This window comes from Musa acuminata, chromosome BXJ2-6, assembly GCF_036884655.1.
Source record: "Musa acuminata AAA Group cultivar baxijiao chromosome BXJ2-6, Cavendish_Baxijiao_AAA, whole genome shotgun sequence".
In the NCBI taxonomy this organism is placed as follows: Eukaryota; Viridiplantae; Streptophyta; class Magnoliopsida; order Zingiberales; family Musaceae; genus Musa; species Musa acuminata.
In genome coordinates this window covers 25663859-25677147 of record NC_088343.1, presented here as the reverse complement: position 1 = coordinate 25677147, position 13289 = coordinate 25663859, and the positions used below count along the sequence as shown (strand labels likewise).

General features: G+C 45.1%; 2 protein-coding genes across 2 annotated transcripts in view; one reads left to right on the top strand and one right to left on the bottom strand.

Annotated features, from left to right (window-relative positions):
- LOC135615222 (chitinase-like protein 1) overlaps positions 1 to 7334 on the top strand; it is a 31188-nt gene extending 23854 nt beyond the window's left edge. The window contains exons 3-4 of the mRNA XM_065113429.1: positions 6488 to 6641; positions 6769 to 7334. Coding sequence (XP_064969501.1) covers positions 6488 to 6641; positions 6769 to 7174 — 560 coding nt within the window. The 3' untranslated portion in view covers positions 7175 to 7334. The remainder of the gene's footprint in view (positions 1 to 6487; positions 6642 to 6768) is intronic.
- Positions 7335 to 8055: 721 nt separating this feature from the next.
- On the bottom strand, positions 8056 to 10062 carry LOC135615221 (NAC domain-containing protein 17-like). Its single transcript, XM_065113428.1, has 3 exons — positions 9622 to 10062; positions 8699 to 9233; positions 8056 to 8589 (listed from the first exon to the last, which is right to left on the bottom strand). The coding sequence occupies exons 1-3, from the start codon at positions 9922 to 9924 to the stop codon at positions 8198 to 8200; spliced, it is 1230 nt and encodes a 409-aa protein (XP_064969500.1). The 5' UTR covers positions 9925 to 10062; the 3' UTR covers positions 8056 to 8197.
- Between the last annotated feature and the right edge of the window lie 3227 nt (positions 10063 to 13289).

Below are 13289 nucleotides of genomic sequence, written 5' to 3'. Positions count from 1 at the left end.
GATAATTTTGCAAGTTGTGGGTATTCCATTGCTAAATCTTCTAATCCTACTGCGATTACTTCCTTTTGGGGCTTTTGGGGGTATGGCAACTCTCCTTCCCCTTCTGAGATGTCGGTATCTTGAAAGTAGGAATTAAGATTTCTACACAGTTCCTCTGCCTCATTGTCGCTGTCATATGATAATTGAATATTGACGGCTATTTTGTGTCCCCGGATTTCTTCTTCATCACTGAATGCTTCGTTGTCCGCAGTATTGTAGTTGATCCGGCTAGATGTTGATGTGGCTTTATAATTGTCGAAACTAATGGATATTCTTCCATCAATTAGGTTTCGACTTCTGAGTTCGGCAGGCTGCATTGGGATTGAGACCTGAGTCGGCCTAATCATCCAATCCCTTCCTCTGATTTCCGATGTGGAATGCCTTCTGCCTGGTAGAGCTCTTACACCATGGCTTGTCAGGTAATCCACCACCCCAGAAATTTCATAAGCAAAGGCGACATTCGGGGTATTTGAAAGACTCCCCACCATTCCCCTGGTGACTAACAAATTTGCTTCTCCATTCTGCCATGTGTCATATCCACGGGTTAGTATGGAGATTTGTATATTGCGGTAAAAATCTCCTACCGTCATCATAGTGTCTGGTATGACGTAGACCAGTTGACTTCCTCTGGTAAGGTCTACTTCCATGGTTGCGATGATGGACCTGTCATCGGCCCACCTGTTGTCTCGGAATACTAGTAGTGCCAGCGTTCCCTCTTCCTGTCTGTGGAGAGTCTGGATTCTAGTTTGTAGAATCCCGAGATGAATATATCTCATCCCACTTCTGACCAGTTGGTCAAAGCTTTGCTCCTGTATAAAGGCCCTGTCTTCAAAGTAGATAGGCCCTGTATAAATAAGAACTGGAGCAAAGCGTGGCGAGCGGCCATCAAAAAAGCAAGAAAAAGGAAAGGGCGGCGAGCGGCCATCCAACGTGAAAGGCTCCTGTATAAAGGCTCCTGTAAAAAGCAAGAAAAAGGAAGCTTTGACCAACGTGAAAGCCAAATACAACGTGAAAGCCAAATACCAAACGAGAATATTCAAGAGCGGCGAGCGGCCATCAAAAAAGCAAGAAAAAGGAAAGGGGGACGCAGCCTAGGCCCCGGGAAGATCCGTGCTGTCGTCGAAAGGAACTTCCTCGGGCATCTCGACGTCGTCATCGTTGGGAAGACACGAGAAGGGATCCATGTCAAAATGCAGGTCGGGAAACCGAGCCTTAAACCATGACACGACGACTCGATATCCGTACTCATACGAGACCTGCCCCAACCTTTGCAGCCCGAGCTGAAACCCGCGGGACTCCTTATATTCTTCGATCAGTTTTTGGTTCTTTGCAAGGGCTGCTCGGGTTTCCTCCTCGGCCTTCTTCGCTAACACACGAGCCTCTTCTAAGCTCCAGGACAGGGTCCAACAGTTCGCCCTCCATCAAGCGAACTCGCCTGCGAGACTCCTTCAGCTACTCCCAAAGACCCACCTGCTGTTGCCCGGCGCCCTCGAGCTCCAACTTTAGTCTTGCAACCTCTCCCTCCAGGTCAGTGGCTTGCTGCTCGGCTGCCGCCACCGCTTCCGGCGTCGCCCCCACTTTCAGTTCTTCGATTTGGCCTGGGAGCTCGGCGTTCTTATCCCCCAGACTGCTGATTATCCGACCAGCGTCCTGAACATGGTCTACAAGCGCCGTGTAGTAGTGCAGGTTCTGCATAAAGAAACGACGAGGTGTAAGCAAAGAAGGTCGAACGAGGACCGAGAAGGAAAAAGATATCCATACCTAGACCAAAGACTTGGCAACCTTCTCGATCAACACCTCAAAAGGCGAACCGTACAATTGTCTAGCGATATCGGGGAAAGGGCACCCCGGGCGTAAGTCGTAGAGGCCGCGTCGTCCGTCCAGACTCGGCTCCCGAGGGTCAACCCCGGCCAGCGCATCACGAGAGGGTCGGACGCTTGCCCCTCGGGTAGCTCCGCTATAAAAGAGCCTGGAAAGGTTCATCCTTGGAGCGGGCTCGGGTGCGGCAGAGATCACGCATTGTGGCAGGGCGGGCTGCTTTGGCCGACCTTGCCTTCCCGGCGCGTTCCTTGCCATGCGAGCTCCCGGCCGTCTCCCTTGGGGTAGGACCACAGGACCGCCCCCCAACTACCGCCGGCTTTAGCGGCGGACGCCCGAGCCGCGGCAGACTCAGGCATCTTCGGTGTCTCGGTTTTCGGCTTCTTACGTGAGCGGTCGGGCTCTGAGCTCCTCGGCCGACCCGAATCTCCTGCGGGTTGTGTGACGGAAGGATTAGACTAAGGAGCCGAGGAGGCACGGGGCATCCCCCGCAGGCGCATGAGATTCATCATATCTATCCAAGAAATCAAAAAGCGTCAACAATGTCAAACAGCGCCAAGACAACTAGTAAAAGGGGGATTGGCCCGAGCCGTACCCCGGGGCGCCGGACTAAGGCTAGCCTCGACCAACCACTCCTCGGTCATGTCCCTAATGGCCCGTGAGGTAGCGAGAATCCCCTTTAGGTGCCCTAGCTGCTCGTACTCGTCATTAGATAACCTAGGGCAGCTGTTGTTGATCACTCGAGCCGACCATCTGAGGCTAAACCCCCACCCCCGACTACAGCTAACAAAAAAGTAGCGGCTCTTCCACCCTTTGTTGTTAGAAGACGCCCTGCTCACCCTAAAGCCACCGCGACAGGACAGAAAGTAGCCGCCCTACCCCTTAGACAAACGGAAGCAGGACAGGAAAAGATAGCGGGTCGGGGTGATAGCTGCTCCTCGACACTCCCCGAGGAAGGTCACCATATTCCTCCACGAGTTCGGGGCCATCTGTGATGGCGAGATTCGCCACCAGGAGAAGCAGGCCTCAATCACCGGGTGTAAGGGAAACCTAAGCCCGGCCTCAAGGGCGTCAAGAGTCAGTCTGAACCCACTCGGGAACGGGTCGTTGGCCCGTTGCCCGGACCGAGGGACGTGTAACTCATATTCGCTCGGGATACTATAGCGATCCCTGACACGGCCGAACAACTTCGCTGTCACGATAGAATCGGAGTCGTGCAGGGATTTCATGACCTCTAGGGCCCGAACAGTTTTCTCGTTCACGGGAGGTGTCCCACCCGACGACGGACCACTATTCGAAGTCGACGCTGCAACCTCGGACCCCGACCTACTAGAAGAAGAAGAAGAAGAGGAGGAAGAGGAGGAAGTGGATATCTGGACCGACCTGAGGCGTTTACCGACCAAGGAGAAAACGAGGGAGCGGGAACACGGAGCACAAGAATGAACTTAGCCAAAAAGAAAACAAACAAGCAAATAGGGAGAGTGGGAAGGGGGTTTTATAGGGCAAAGCCCCGCCAACCGAGGCGACCCTTCGCCTCCCCCCGGAAGGCCAGCAGTCGCTCCCCTCGCCATAATGACCCTTGAAGAAGCATAAATTCCGAGGCAAGCGTCTCCGCCCTAGCGGGAAACTTCCTGCCAAGGCAGAAGCTTTCCGTCAGGGTAGAAATTTCCCGCCAGGACAGAAACCCATTGCAAGCACGGAAGTTTCCCGCCAAAACTAACGTGGCGGGAATATTCCGGTCTGGTTCGTTTCGGCCGAGGGCAAAGCAGAGCCGCTCGCCCCCACCAGACACACCGCGCCCGAACCGCGCTGCTCAGCCACGTCAGTCATACAGTGCCCGAGTCACGCCCCTCGGTCACGTTAGTCATACAGTGCCCGAGTCATGCCACTCTGCCACATCAGTCATACGGTGCCCGAGTCATGCCGCTCAGCCACATCAGTCATACATTGCCCGAGTCATGTCGCTCGGCCACATCAGTCATACAGTGCCCGAGTCATGCCACTCGGTCACGCTAGTCATACAATGCCCGAGTCATGCCACTCGGCCACGCCAGTCATACAATGCCCGAGTCATGCCGCTCGGCCACATCAGTCATACAGTGCCCGAGTCATGATGCTCGATCACGTCAATCTTCATTACCTGAGCTATCCAGCTCGGTCACACCAGCCTACAACGCCCAGGTTATGCTTCTCGGTTATCTTGGCCTTCAACAACCTGAGCCGTGACACTCAGCCACATCGATCCTTCAGTATCCAAGCCAAGGTGCACACCAACTACGACCGAATCACCGCGTCCAACATCGAGCAACGTCGCTTGCCCAGTCAAAATCCCGACAAACTTTCCTGACGGACCCTGTCTACGACCGATCTCCGCTCCCAGAGGTTCCCGGCGAACCACTGGCCGTACCACTAGTCATTACACGGGTAGACCCGACTTACGAGATCACACCGCACCATGCACCAGGCCCCTCGAGGAGCGACCCGGCACAAGCCGCTCTCTAAGGGGGGGAGAGAATGATAGGGCATATTTTGGTAACCTGCCTTCCAACCACTATTCACAGCCACATCAGCGTCAAGATCAACATACCGGACCGCACCCCCTGGTCAACACCGTTCCGCAAAGGTTGGACGGCGCCGACCAAGTACAACGTCGTAAGATTGGGACGGCGCCGACCGAGTACCGTGTCGTCCCGCTAAAGTCGGGACGGCACCGGCCAAGTACAACGTCGTAAGATCGGGACGGCACTGACCGAGTACTGTGTCGTCCCGCAAAAGTCGGGACGGCATTGAGTACGACACCACTGCACAACGTCGTGACGCCGAGGACGCCCAACATCCGCCCCAAGAGTAAGTCCGTCGCCCGGAGGGTCGGCAACCATAAATATGACAGGTACGACTGGTCCCCTGGCGGAGGGATAAAAACCCATCACGAGGCCGGCGACAAGTGGTTCTTAGCTCATTTTCGACCCAGTTCTAACAAAATCTTCGGAGGGGTCGAAGTCGGGAGCCCCCTTTCCAACCCTGACCCGTGTGCAAGGACCAATAATAGAGTGGGAGGCGGCCAGCCAAGGGGAGTTTCCAGGCCTTGAAGCCAGAGCCCGAGCCTGACCTCACCAGACGATGATCCCCGCCGCCCGAGCGCTGACGTGGATGATCTTACGTACCCGTGACTGAATCAAGCCGTGCGGACTCCCTCTACCATGACGTAAAGGAACACTATCAATGCCAAAGACAAAATTTCAAGATATCAGAACATAATGCACAATAAAAAGATGTGAAACAAGCCATGCACAGTCACTGGACACTAAATAAATCCTATGGTGATTATGAACAAATTTGAAATGTTTTCGACTGCTATTCCCATCTGCATCAGTGGAACATGATTCCGAGTGTCCACGGTTTGTTCATTTTTCTTGTTCGTGTGATGCAAATTAAATAATCGGTTATATCTTAGGCAAAGGAGATTTATAACAACATGGAAAGAAGCACGAGATCCAGTTTGTCATACATTTCAAGGAAATGCTCTGAGGGCAAAAGATTCAATGAACTTGTTATAGTGAAATTTGCATTAGGTTTCTCAAATTCTAATTGTACAGTCATGGTGAACAAAAAGGTTAAACATAGGGCTGTAGGTTGTAATCAATCAGTTTCTGTGTTAATTAGATATATAGACAATCTTAGATCCATATTATAAATAGATAACATGTGATTTACAGTTCTTGTTTCTTCAACAGTAGGTAGTTAAGATAGAGAGAAAAAGGACTGCAGGTAAATAGAGTATATTTAAGACAAGGAAGAGAAATTATCGAAAAAAATGCATATGCAAGAATGGAAAATAGATTATCAAGGAGGCAAATATTAAAGGGCCGTTGTCTCTCTATTTGATGCTAAGTAGCTTCTCAAACTTCACTATTTCTCTCACCGACATATATTATGAATAGCTAGATTCCTAGCCAGATTAGATGCTTGTAAATTATAACAATATGAAAATAAATGTAATCATATGAAAATGGATCCTTTTATCCTCACCCAACTGAATTCTTTTGCACTCATCCTCGTATCTGGCTACATAACTTTTCTGCACTAATAAAATGATCGATGATGAAGATATTATTTAGGAGGACAATGTCTATCAACTTAATAACTTGGACAGCACACTCAGATGTCTGAGATACCCAGAATTTCTGTGATGAGAACAATAAATTGCATTGCCTAGCATGACCAAGCAACCTGGACAAGATTCATCTTAACAGATTCAGCAAAGATAAGATTGAATGGATTCAGTGGAGATGCGTGCAGCTACTGTTCCTTCCTTCTAGTTCCAGTGTATTTGCCTCGGTTGGTAGGCACCACAGGCTGGCAGACACCTTAGGTTGGCATCATGCACAAAAAATGTCCAATTAGATGTTAATTGTTGTCATGCCATGGTTATTGGAAAACCCTAAAAAAGAGATGCAGATTGCACAACGCTCCTGTTAGTGCAGGCTTTGGGGAGATAGAAACCCAATGGATTTACTGGCTTGTGGTGTCTCAGATGCTGTAGGAATGATTGTCATGGCTGCCTAACTTGTTTTCTCATAGACATGTATACATATATATGTATATAATCTGCCGATGATCTTTATCGCAGGTGGTTATGGTGTTGCGACTGGTGGCCCATTTGCATGGGGATTGTGCTATAACCATGAGATGAGCCCAAGCCAAGACTACTGCGATCCAAACTACCTTTATCCCTGCACCGAAGGAGTTCAATACTATGGACGTGGTGCTCTGCCTGTGTACTGGTATGTCAATGGTATTTGTCATCTTGCATTTCTAGTATGCACCAGGTGCAAGGATAGAACAAAATAATTAATCTTATCATTTGGTTGAAATTAATTAAGTGCTGCTGGTTAAATTGATGACTTCTAGGAACTACAATTATGGGCTTATTGGTGAAGCTTTGAAGGTAGATCTGTTGAACCATCCAGAATACCTAGAGCAGAATGCTACCCTGGCTTTCCAAGCTGCCATCTGGAGGTGGATGACACCAATGAAGAAAAAGCAGCCTTCAGCTCATGATGTTTTCGTTGGAAACTGGAAGCCCACCAAGAATGACACCTTGTCGAAAAGGTTGCCTGGCTTTGGGCTTACCATGAATATTCTGTATGGAGATATTATTTGTGGCCAGGGATATATTGATCCCATGAACAACATAATATCTCACTATCAATATTACCTGGATCTCATGGGAATAGGGCGCCAATTTTCTGGAGATAATCTGGATTGTGCCGAACAAGTGGTTTTCAATCCATCTTACAAGCCTGCTACATCCTAAGTGAGAATGCCCCAAAACTATAGTAGTGTTGATGTTTCCATTATAAGACTAATGTTTTAAGACGTGCTTTTGAAGTTCATCATGCTGAGTGATGTTTTAGTCCTTATGGTCAAAAACACTTGTAATGGATACATTTTCTTTATGTGGAAATTATGATGTATATTTTGTGTTTCAAAAGTGATGCTTGGCTTAGTAATTGCAAGTTGATGGTTCTGTTGAAATAAAATCGTTTCTTTGGTATGTAAGACCCCATCAAAAAGGTTAAGATAGCCATATGACATGGTTGTTCTTTGTTTGGTCTCATTCTTCTGTTAAGATGATGAAGGTTTGCGAAGAGGTTCATGTTCGGTCCAGTAAACACCGGTTAGTATGGATCGGTCTGAACGAAATTACAAATCATTGGTGCATCTGAGAGATATTTATTTAATGCCGGTCATCATTTTACTTCAATGTTCAGACCATATGATTAGCTATACGCTGGTGATAAATCTTACATAAGATTGCCATACAAGTGTAGACTACATGTATAGCTTTTAGTAGTATACTGACTAGTTCTTGCACAAATGAAGTCTTTCCGAAGATGCTTACGCACAGAACCAACGTTACTCTGATAGGGACCTGCTCTTGCCCCCACATAATCTAACTAGCATCGTCACTCCATATTTTAAACTTAACCAAAGAGTTGCTATGACTCTGACGCTTTTAGCTTGTGGAGAGCCAGAACTGGGGAGTTACAGAATCTCCCGTTGCCTCAGCAACAGAGGGAGAGATCTGCAATGGAGCCCTTTACCACAATCTCAAACCACCTCATTTCTGGAACCTCTGAATGACAACAGCAAAACTACACATCAAAATAGTTGCTGTGAGGCTAACAACAGTGCTACCTAACTTGAAACTTGATATTTAACCTTCCTTTACAAGTATACATGAACACGTACAATACTCCAAATCAACATCAAGGAAAGTAAGATATGGAAACCCAGAGTTACATGGAACAAAGCTTGCTCATAATGGTTTTTTTGCTCAAGGGGAATTGAATCTGGCCAGGAAACCCTTGAAAACTGTTATTGTAGCCCCAACAGTCAAGACCCAGAACACGGCACCCAGCCCAACCAGGAGTGAAATGAAAAGAACCCCTTCATTGCGGTGGTCTCCCCTTCTTATAGATGTGGCAGCGTGTTCACCTGTAGTGGTGTTTGGACCGTGAACTCCAACCTGCCCTGATCTAAAACTCGAAACACGTTCAAGTGCCCTGTTGATGAAGGTATTTTCTGAAGCTAGTGCAGGACTGCTTGGTACAGAATCTAACAAGTTTGAGAGTGCAGAACTGAGCCATGATTCTGAGGTGCCTCTAACATGAGTGCCTTGCTCTTCAGGCTTCTCGATATTGGATGATGCAGAAGCATATGGGACACCTATGTATTGAGTAGCAGCAGCAAATGAGAAATAGCACAGGTAAAAGCTGTATGACCTATTGCCTTGTATAGGTATGCTGGATCATGCAAATGAAAAATGATTAAGCACCTGACGCTGGTGATGCCATGAAGATCCGATTTGTATCTGCATTTGAGAAACCAGAGACCAGATTATGTTCCCAAAGATTAGTCAAGACATGATAGGACTCATTTAGCACCCCATCATCACCAAAGCTATCAAGATATGAGTTCTGTGCTGGAAAGCCCAGAGGCTCAAAATGATTATAGAAAGACAAAGGGTCGTCGAAATAATCGTAAGAATCATAAAATCCATCAGGTCCATCAGTCTGGTCTCCGTTACTTGAATTGTTCCCACTCCATATGACAGATTCTGGTTCATTGAAATCTTTGATTTCAAGAAACTCCCCATGAGTCTCCTCTGGACTCTGATGGGAGTTATAGGTTAATGAAGTCATCTCAGGATTCTCAACAGGCTGCACGAAGCAAGAATGTGGTTCTGCAACTTGAAAGCTTGCCTCCAAAATGCTCAACTCACACCGAGTGCTATCGTCCTCAAAAGAAGTAGTAGTTTCAGTTGAGGGTGGGCTGAAATTATGCTTCCCAGCTTCTGTTTCAACATCAACCTGCACAGAAGTGAAAATCCAATAAAAAGCAACCGACTCTAATTAGAATTATCACTGATGGTATAGCGAATCATGAATAAAGAATGTTTCATACTTCATTAGTTTCTGAAACTCAGGATAATAAGTGTATGTGTTGCCAATGAGCTTGGGTGCATTATTCCTTGCAAGTGAGCATATATTGCATGTCTCCATGTATGAGGTTATGCATTGGAAAAGGCGCTGTGTGCATGTATGGTGTGCCATGTGTGTCTCCATGCTTGTGCAGGATTCATGTGTATATGGTTGTTGCTACATTTGCTGCTGTCTATGTACATCAGTAATCTAAATATGTGATGCAAACAAATATGTAGGATTAGGGCATAATCAAAGACTATGGATACAGTGATACCTCTGAAATATATGCAGAATGTTCCGAGAACTGGCCAACCATGTCTTGCTCCTCAGGCAATTTTAGCAAAAGATCCTCTAGCTCGTTTATCGGAAGAGTGTTCCCAGCATCATGCATCACGCCAGACGAGGTAAGATGATGAAGAGGCTTAGTAATTGGTGCTTCGATGTTTTCCTGATTCCTTGACAATTCAATGTTGTCCTGGCTCTTGAAGCTCTCGTCTGCTGCTTCATCAACCCACTCTTCTTCTCTAAAGGGCGCTCCATACTGCTCCCCATTCTTAGGACCAGGTCCACTCTTCATGAAGACCTTATAGAGAGCATAAGAATCCTGGAAAATTGATGACTCAAGGTGAAGACCATCGAAGTATATGCAACAAAGAAAATACACTGATAGCTGTGAATTCAGATACTACAATCAGTTTCCTATCTTTTTCTCAGGATTGACTTTCCTGCACATTGTCGTAGCTCAATAGCACCTGGTCATCCAAAGTGTATTCATGCATCACCCAATCGGTGCGTTCCCCCTTGGGGGCGCGCCCATGGTAGTAGACGAGCGTCTTCTTGTTGCCCGTGGCCTTGGAGTTCTGAGAGATGGTCCGGTCCTTCCCCGTAGCCTTCCAGTAACCGAACTCGGTAGCCCGATTGGATCTCGATCCATTAGGATACTTCCTATCCCTAGGGCTGAAGAAGTACCACTGCTTATCGCCACTCTTCAACACTGATTTCTCTGCAAACAACGACAGAGTCGTGACAGTTCGGTCAGGCAAGGAAGGAAAGGCAAAAAGGCGACGAATTTAGAGAAACCCGACACATCGATTCTAATTTGATTCGAGAAGAAGCTGAAATGATGCATATAGCTGCGACGATCGAGTACGATTAGGCATTCGAGGAAGCAAGGAGAGGATTGAAGTAGCCAATTGCAAGCAATTTGGAGTGATCATATTGAATCCTGCGGCATGGTTACTTGGGCAAAGATAAAGAGGAGGATGAGGCCAAAGGGGAAAGTAGGAAGGGGATTCGCGTCACCAGATTCGGCTGCAAAGACGGAGAGGCAGCATCGTATTACAGCAACAGCGCTGCGTACCAGGGAGTTCCCAGGGCTCCCACTTGTAGACGTCGACTTCGCCGATGACGGGGAGCTTGACGCGGCGTCCGCAGAACTTGCGCTTGAGGTAGTAGAGGACGAGCTCCTCGTCGGTGGGGTGGAACCGGAACCCCGGCGGCCACCACCTGGACTCACCCAGCGAGAAGCGATCGTCGCCCATTCCCTGTCTTCTTCCCTCGCGGGCGATTGTTTTCGGCAGATCAGCTGTTGACCAAGTCCTCCTCTTCGCAGCCCGGAAAGAAGAGCGGGGAAGAGGAGACGAGACGACGGTGGCGACAGCGACGTCAGAGCAAGACGAGAGGCGAGTTCCTCTCCTCACCCCGGCCCCTCTTCACTCTTTAGAGATCAGAGTTTTGTTGCTGCTCCCCTCCCTGCCTTAATAAGACTATCACGAGATGGAAAAAAAAAAAAAAAATAATAATAATAATAAAATAAAGCAACAACAGCACCGGTAACAATAAAACAAATAATATTAAAAAAAATCAAAATCCGCAAGTTTTCATCGAGTCAGGTATTTGGGCTATTAGATCTCCTCACAATTGAGTTAATCGTTCGATGTACACATAATTATCTTGCATAAATTAATCATTTTTTCTATTATTAAATAAATTAATAATTAAGATAAATTTTATAAAAAAAAATATTTATTTATTAAAAAATAAATGATGAAGATGGGATTGGAGTCTATAACTTTATAATATACCATCAAAGTTTTTATCTGTCAAATTATTTAACATCTTCAATTTTTTTTAATATAACTTGTTGAGTGCCACGTTAATTTTTCTTTTACACTTGATGTTATATATATTTTAATTTAAAACTATATATTATTAACATTGATCCCAAAAATCGGGCATAACAACTTCTAAGTTCGATTGCCACTAGCTAATTCAAAATAGTATATTTAACATAATATTTTTGATTAATTAACAGAAAAACATATATGTAAGTACATATATGTACTGTAATATTTAATTTAGTCCCATCAAAATTAGTTTATCCATTAAATTTTTCTTTGGTTAGCGATGGCCCTGTCATATATACACCTCTCCCCCATGTGGCCGCCATTTGAAAATTTGATCTCCCAATTGGTTCGATTCATTTGGTCAATCTCTATTCATTAGAAAGGCCGAGTCCCAACTCTATCTCGGACATATCCAATGATTATTTTGTGCACTATTTTCAATCACTCGTCCTATTTTCCTTCCATCACCAACTTTGATTTCTACTTGGTCAAAATAAATTTTAAATTTTGTTTTAAAATATATATATATTTTTAAAGTAAGTGACATTCTAACTCATGACTTTTTAATAAAATATCAATTGATATTTAAATATATATATTAAATAATATTTTAAATTATTAATTATATATATATATATATATATTCGATATATTATCACTAAATCAATATTTTAGTTAAAAAAAATATCAGATATAACTTACCAATCAAATACTTTGAATGTTAATTCAATCATCATTAACTTTGCACTAATCATACTTATATTATTTCTAATAATATCAAATTATATGAATCATCTTACCATTTTGAGTGAAAATATTTCTTTTTTATTATTAATCAAGTATTTTATTTAGTTATACTCGTACGATCTCGAGTTATGTTTCAAAACAACAATCGCAATAATTTGTTCGTGCATTTATTTAAAGAACTACAGATCAAAGTGCGAAACAAAGACTGGTTTGGCTCTCAAAACAAAGACTAATGATCTCACATTCAGCAAAACACAAAAAAACAGGCGATAGCTGCTCAGGTGGCACTCCACAGTGTCATGACAGATAAAATATTAGGTCGAGACATTAAGGCTCGTGCTTAAATGACTTCACTGCATGATGATCAGTCAAAAGAGTAAGGAAGGAAACAAATCTTTGGATCCAAATCCGAGCGTCGAGTCAAAGTTATGGATTGCTCAACCCCGACTTCGGGCAAGTGGAGACATCCCATTGGGTGGGTGACGCAGGTCCTCCTCGTCAGGAAACTGCGAGGAAGGGAAGCTGTGAAGCGGCAACGACGAGAAAGCACGTCCAATTCCACCAGTAATGTCTAATTTTTTGGTTGACATTTGGTCATGGAAGAAGCTTCGAGGCATACCTTCTCTTTGGCCGGGGGGGGCTGTCTGTTGACCGGCAATGAGATCGTAAGTCTGTCTTCCAGTAGAATTTGAATTAGGATTAGGACGAACGAAGCATACAAATATGCACGCAGATTTTGTCGAGGACTTGGTTGACTTTATAATTGATTTTTGTTTGACGACCGAAATCAACACAGGTTTACAAAAATTAAAGGTTAGTTTGTCATGCATAAATGTCGATGAAAATAGATCGATGGACAATCCAAATTTGAATACTCCATTGGTCTTTGGGGTGTTTTATGGTGCTAACATGATTAAGTTTTTTTCTCTCTTTATATATAATAACTTATACTTTAGATTTTTCTTGGCACATGCTCGAATGATTAACTCAATATGTAATATATCTGGTTAGGACACATGAACGTATATTTTTCTTTTTTTAATAATAAATAGTAAATATTTAATTCACC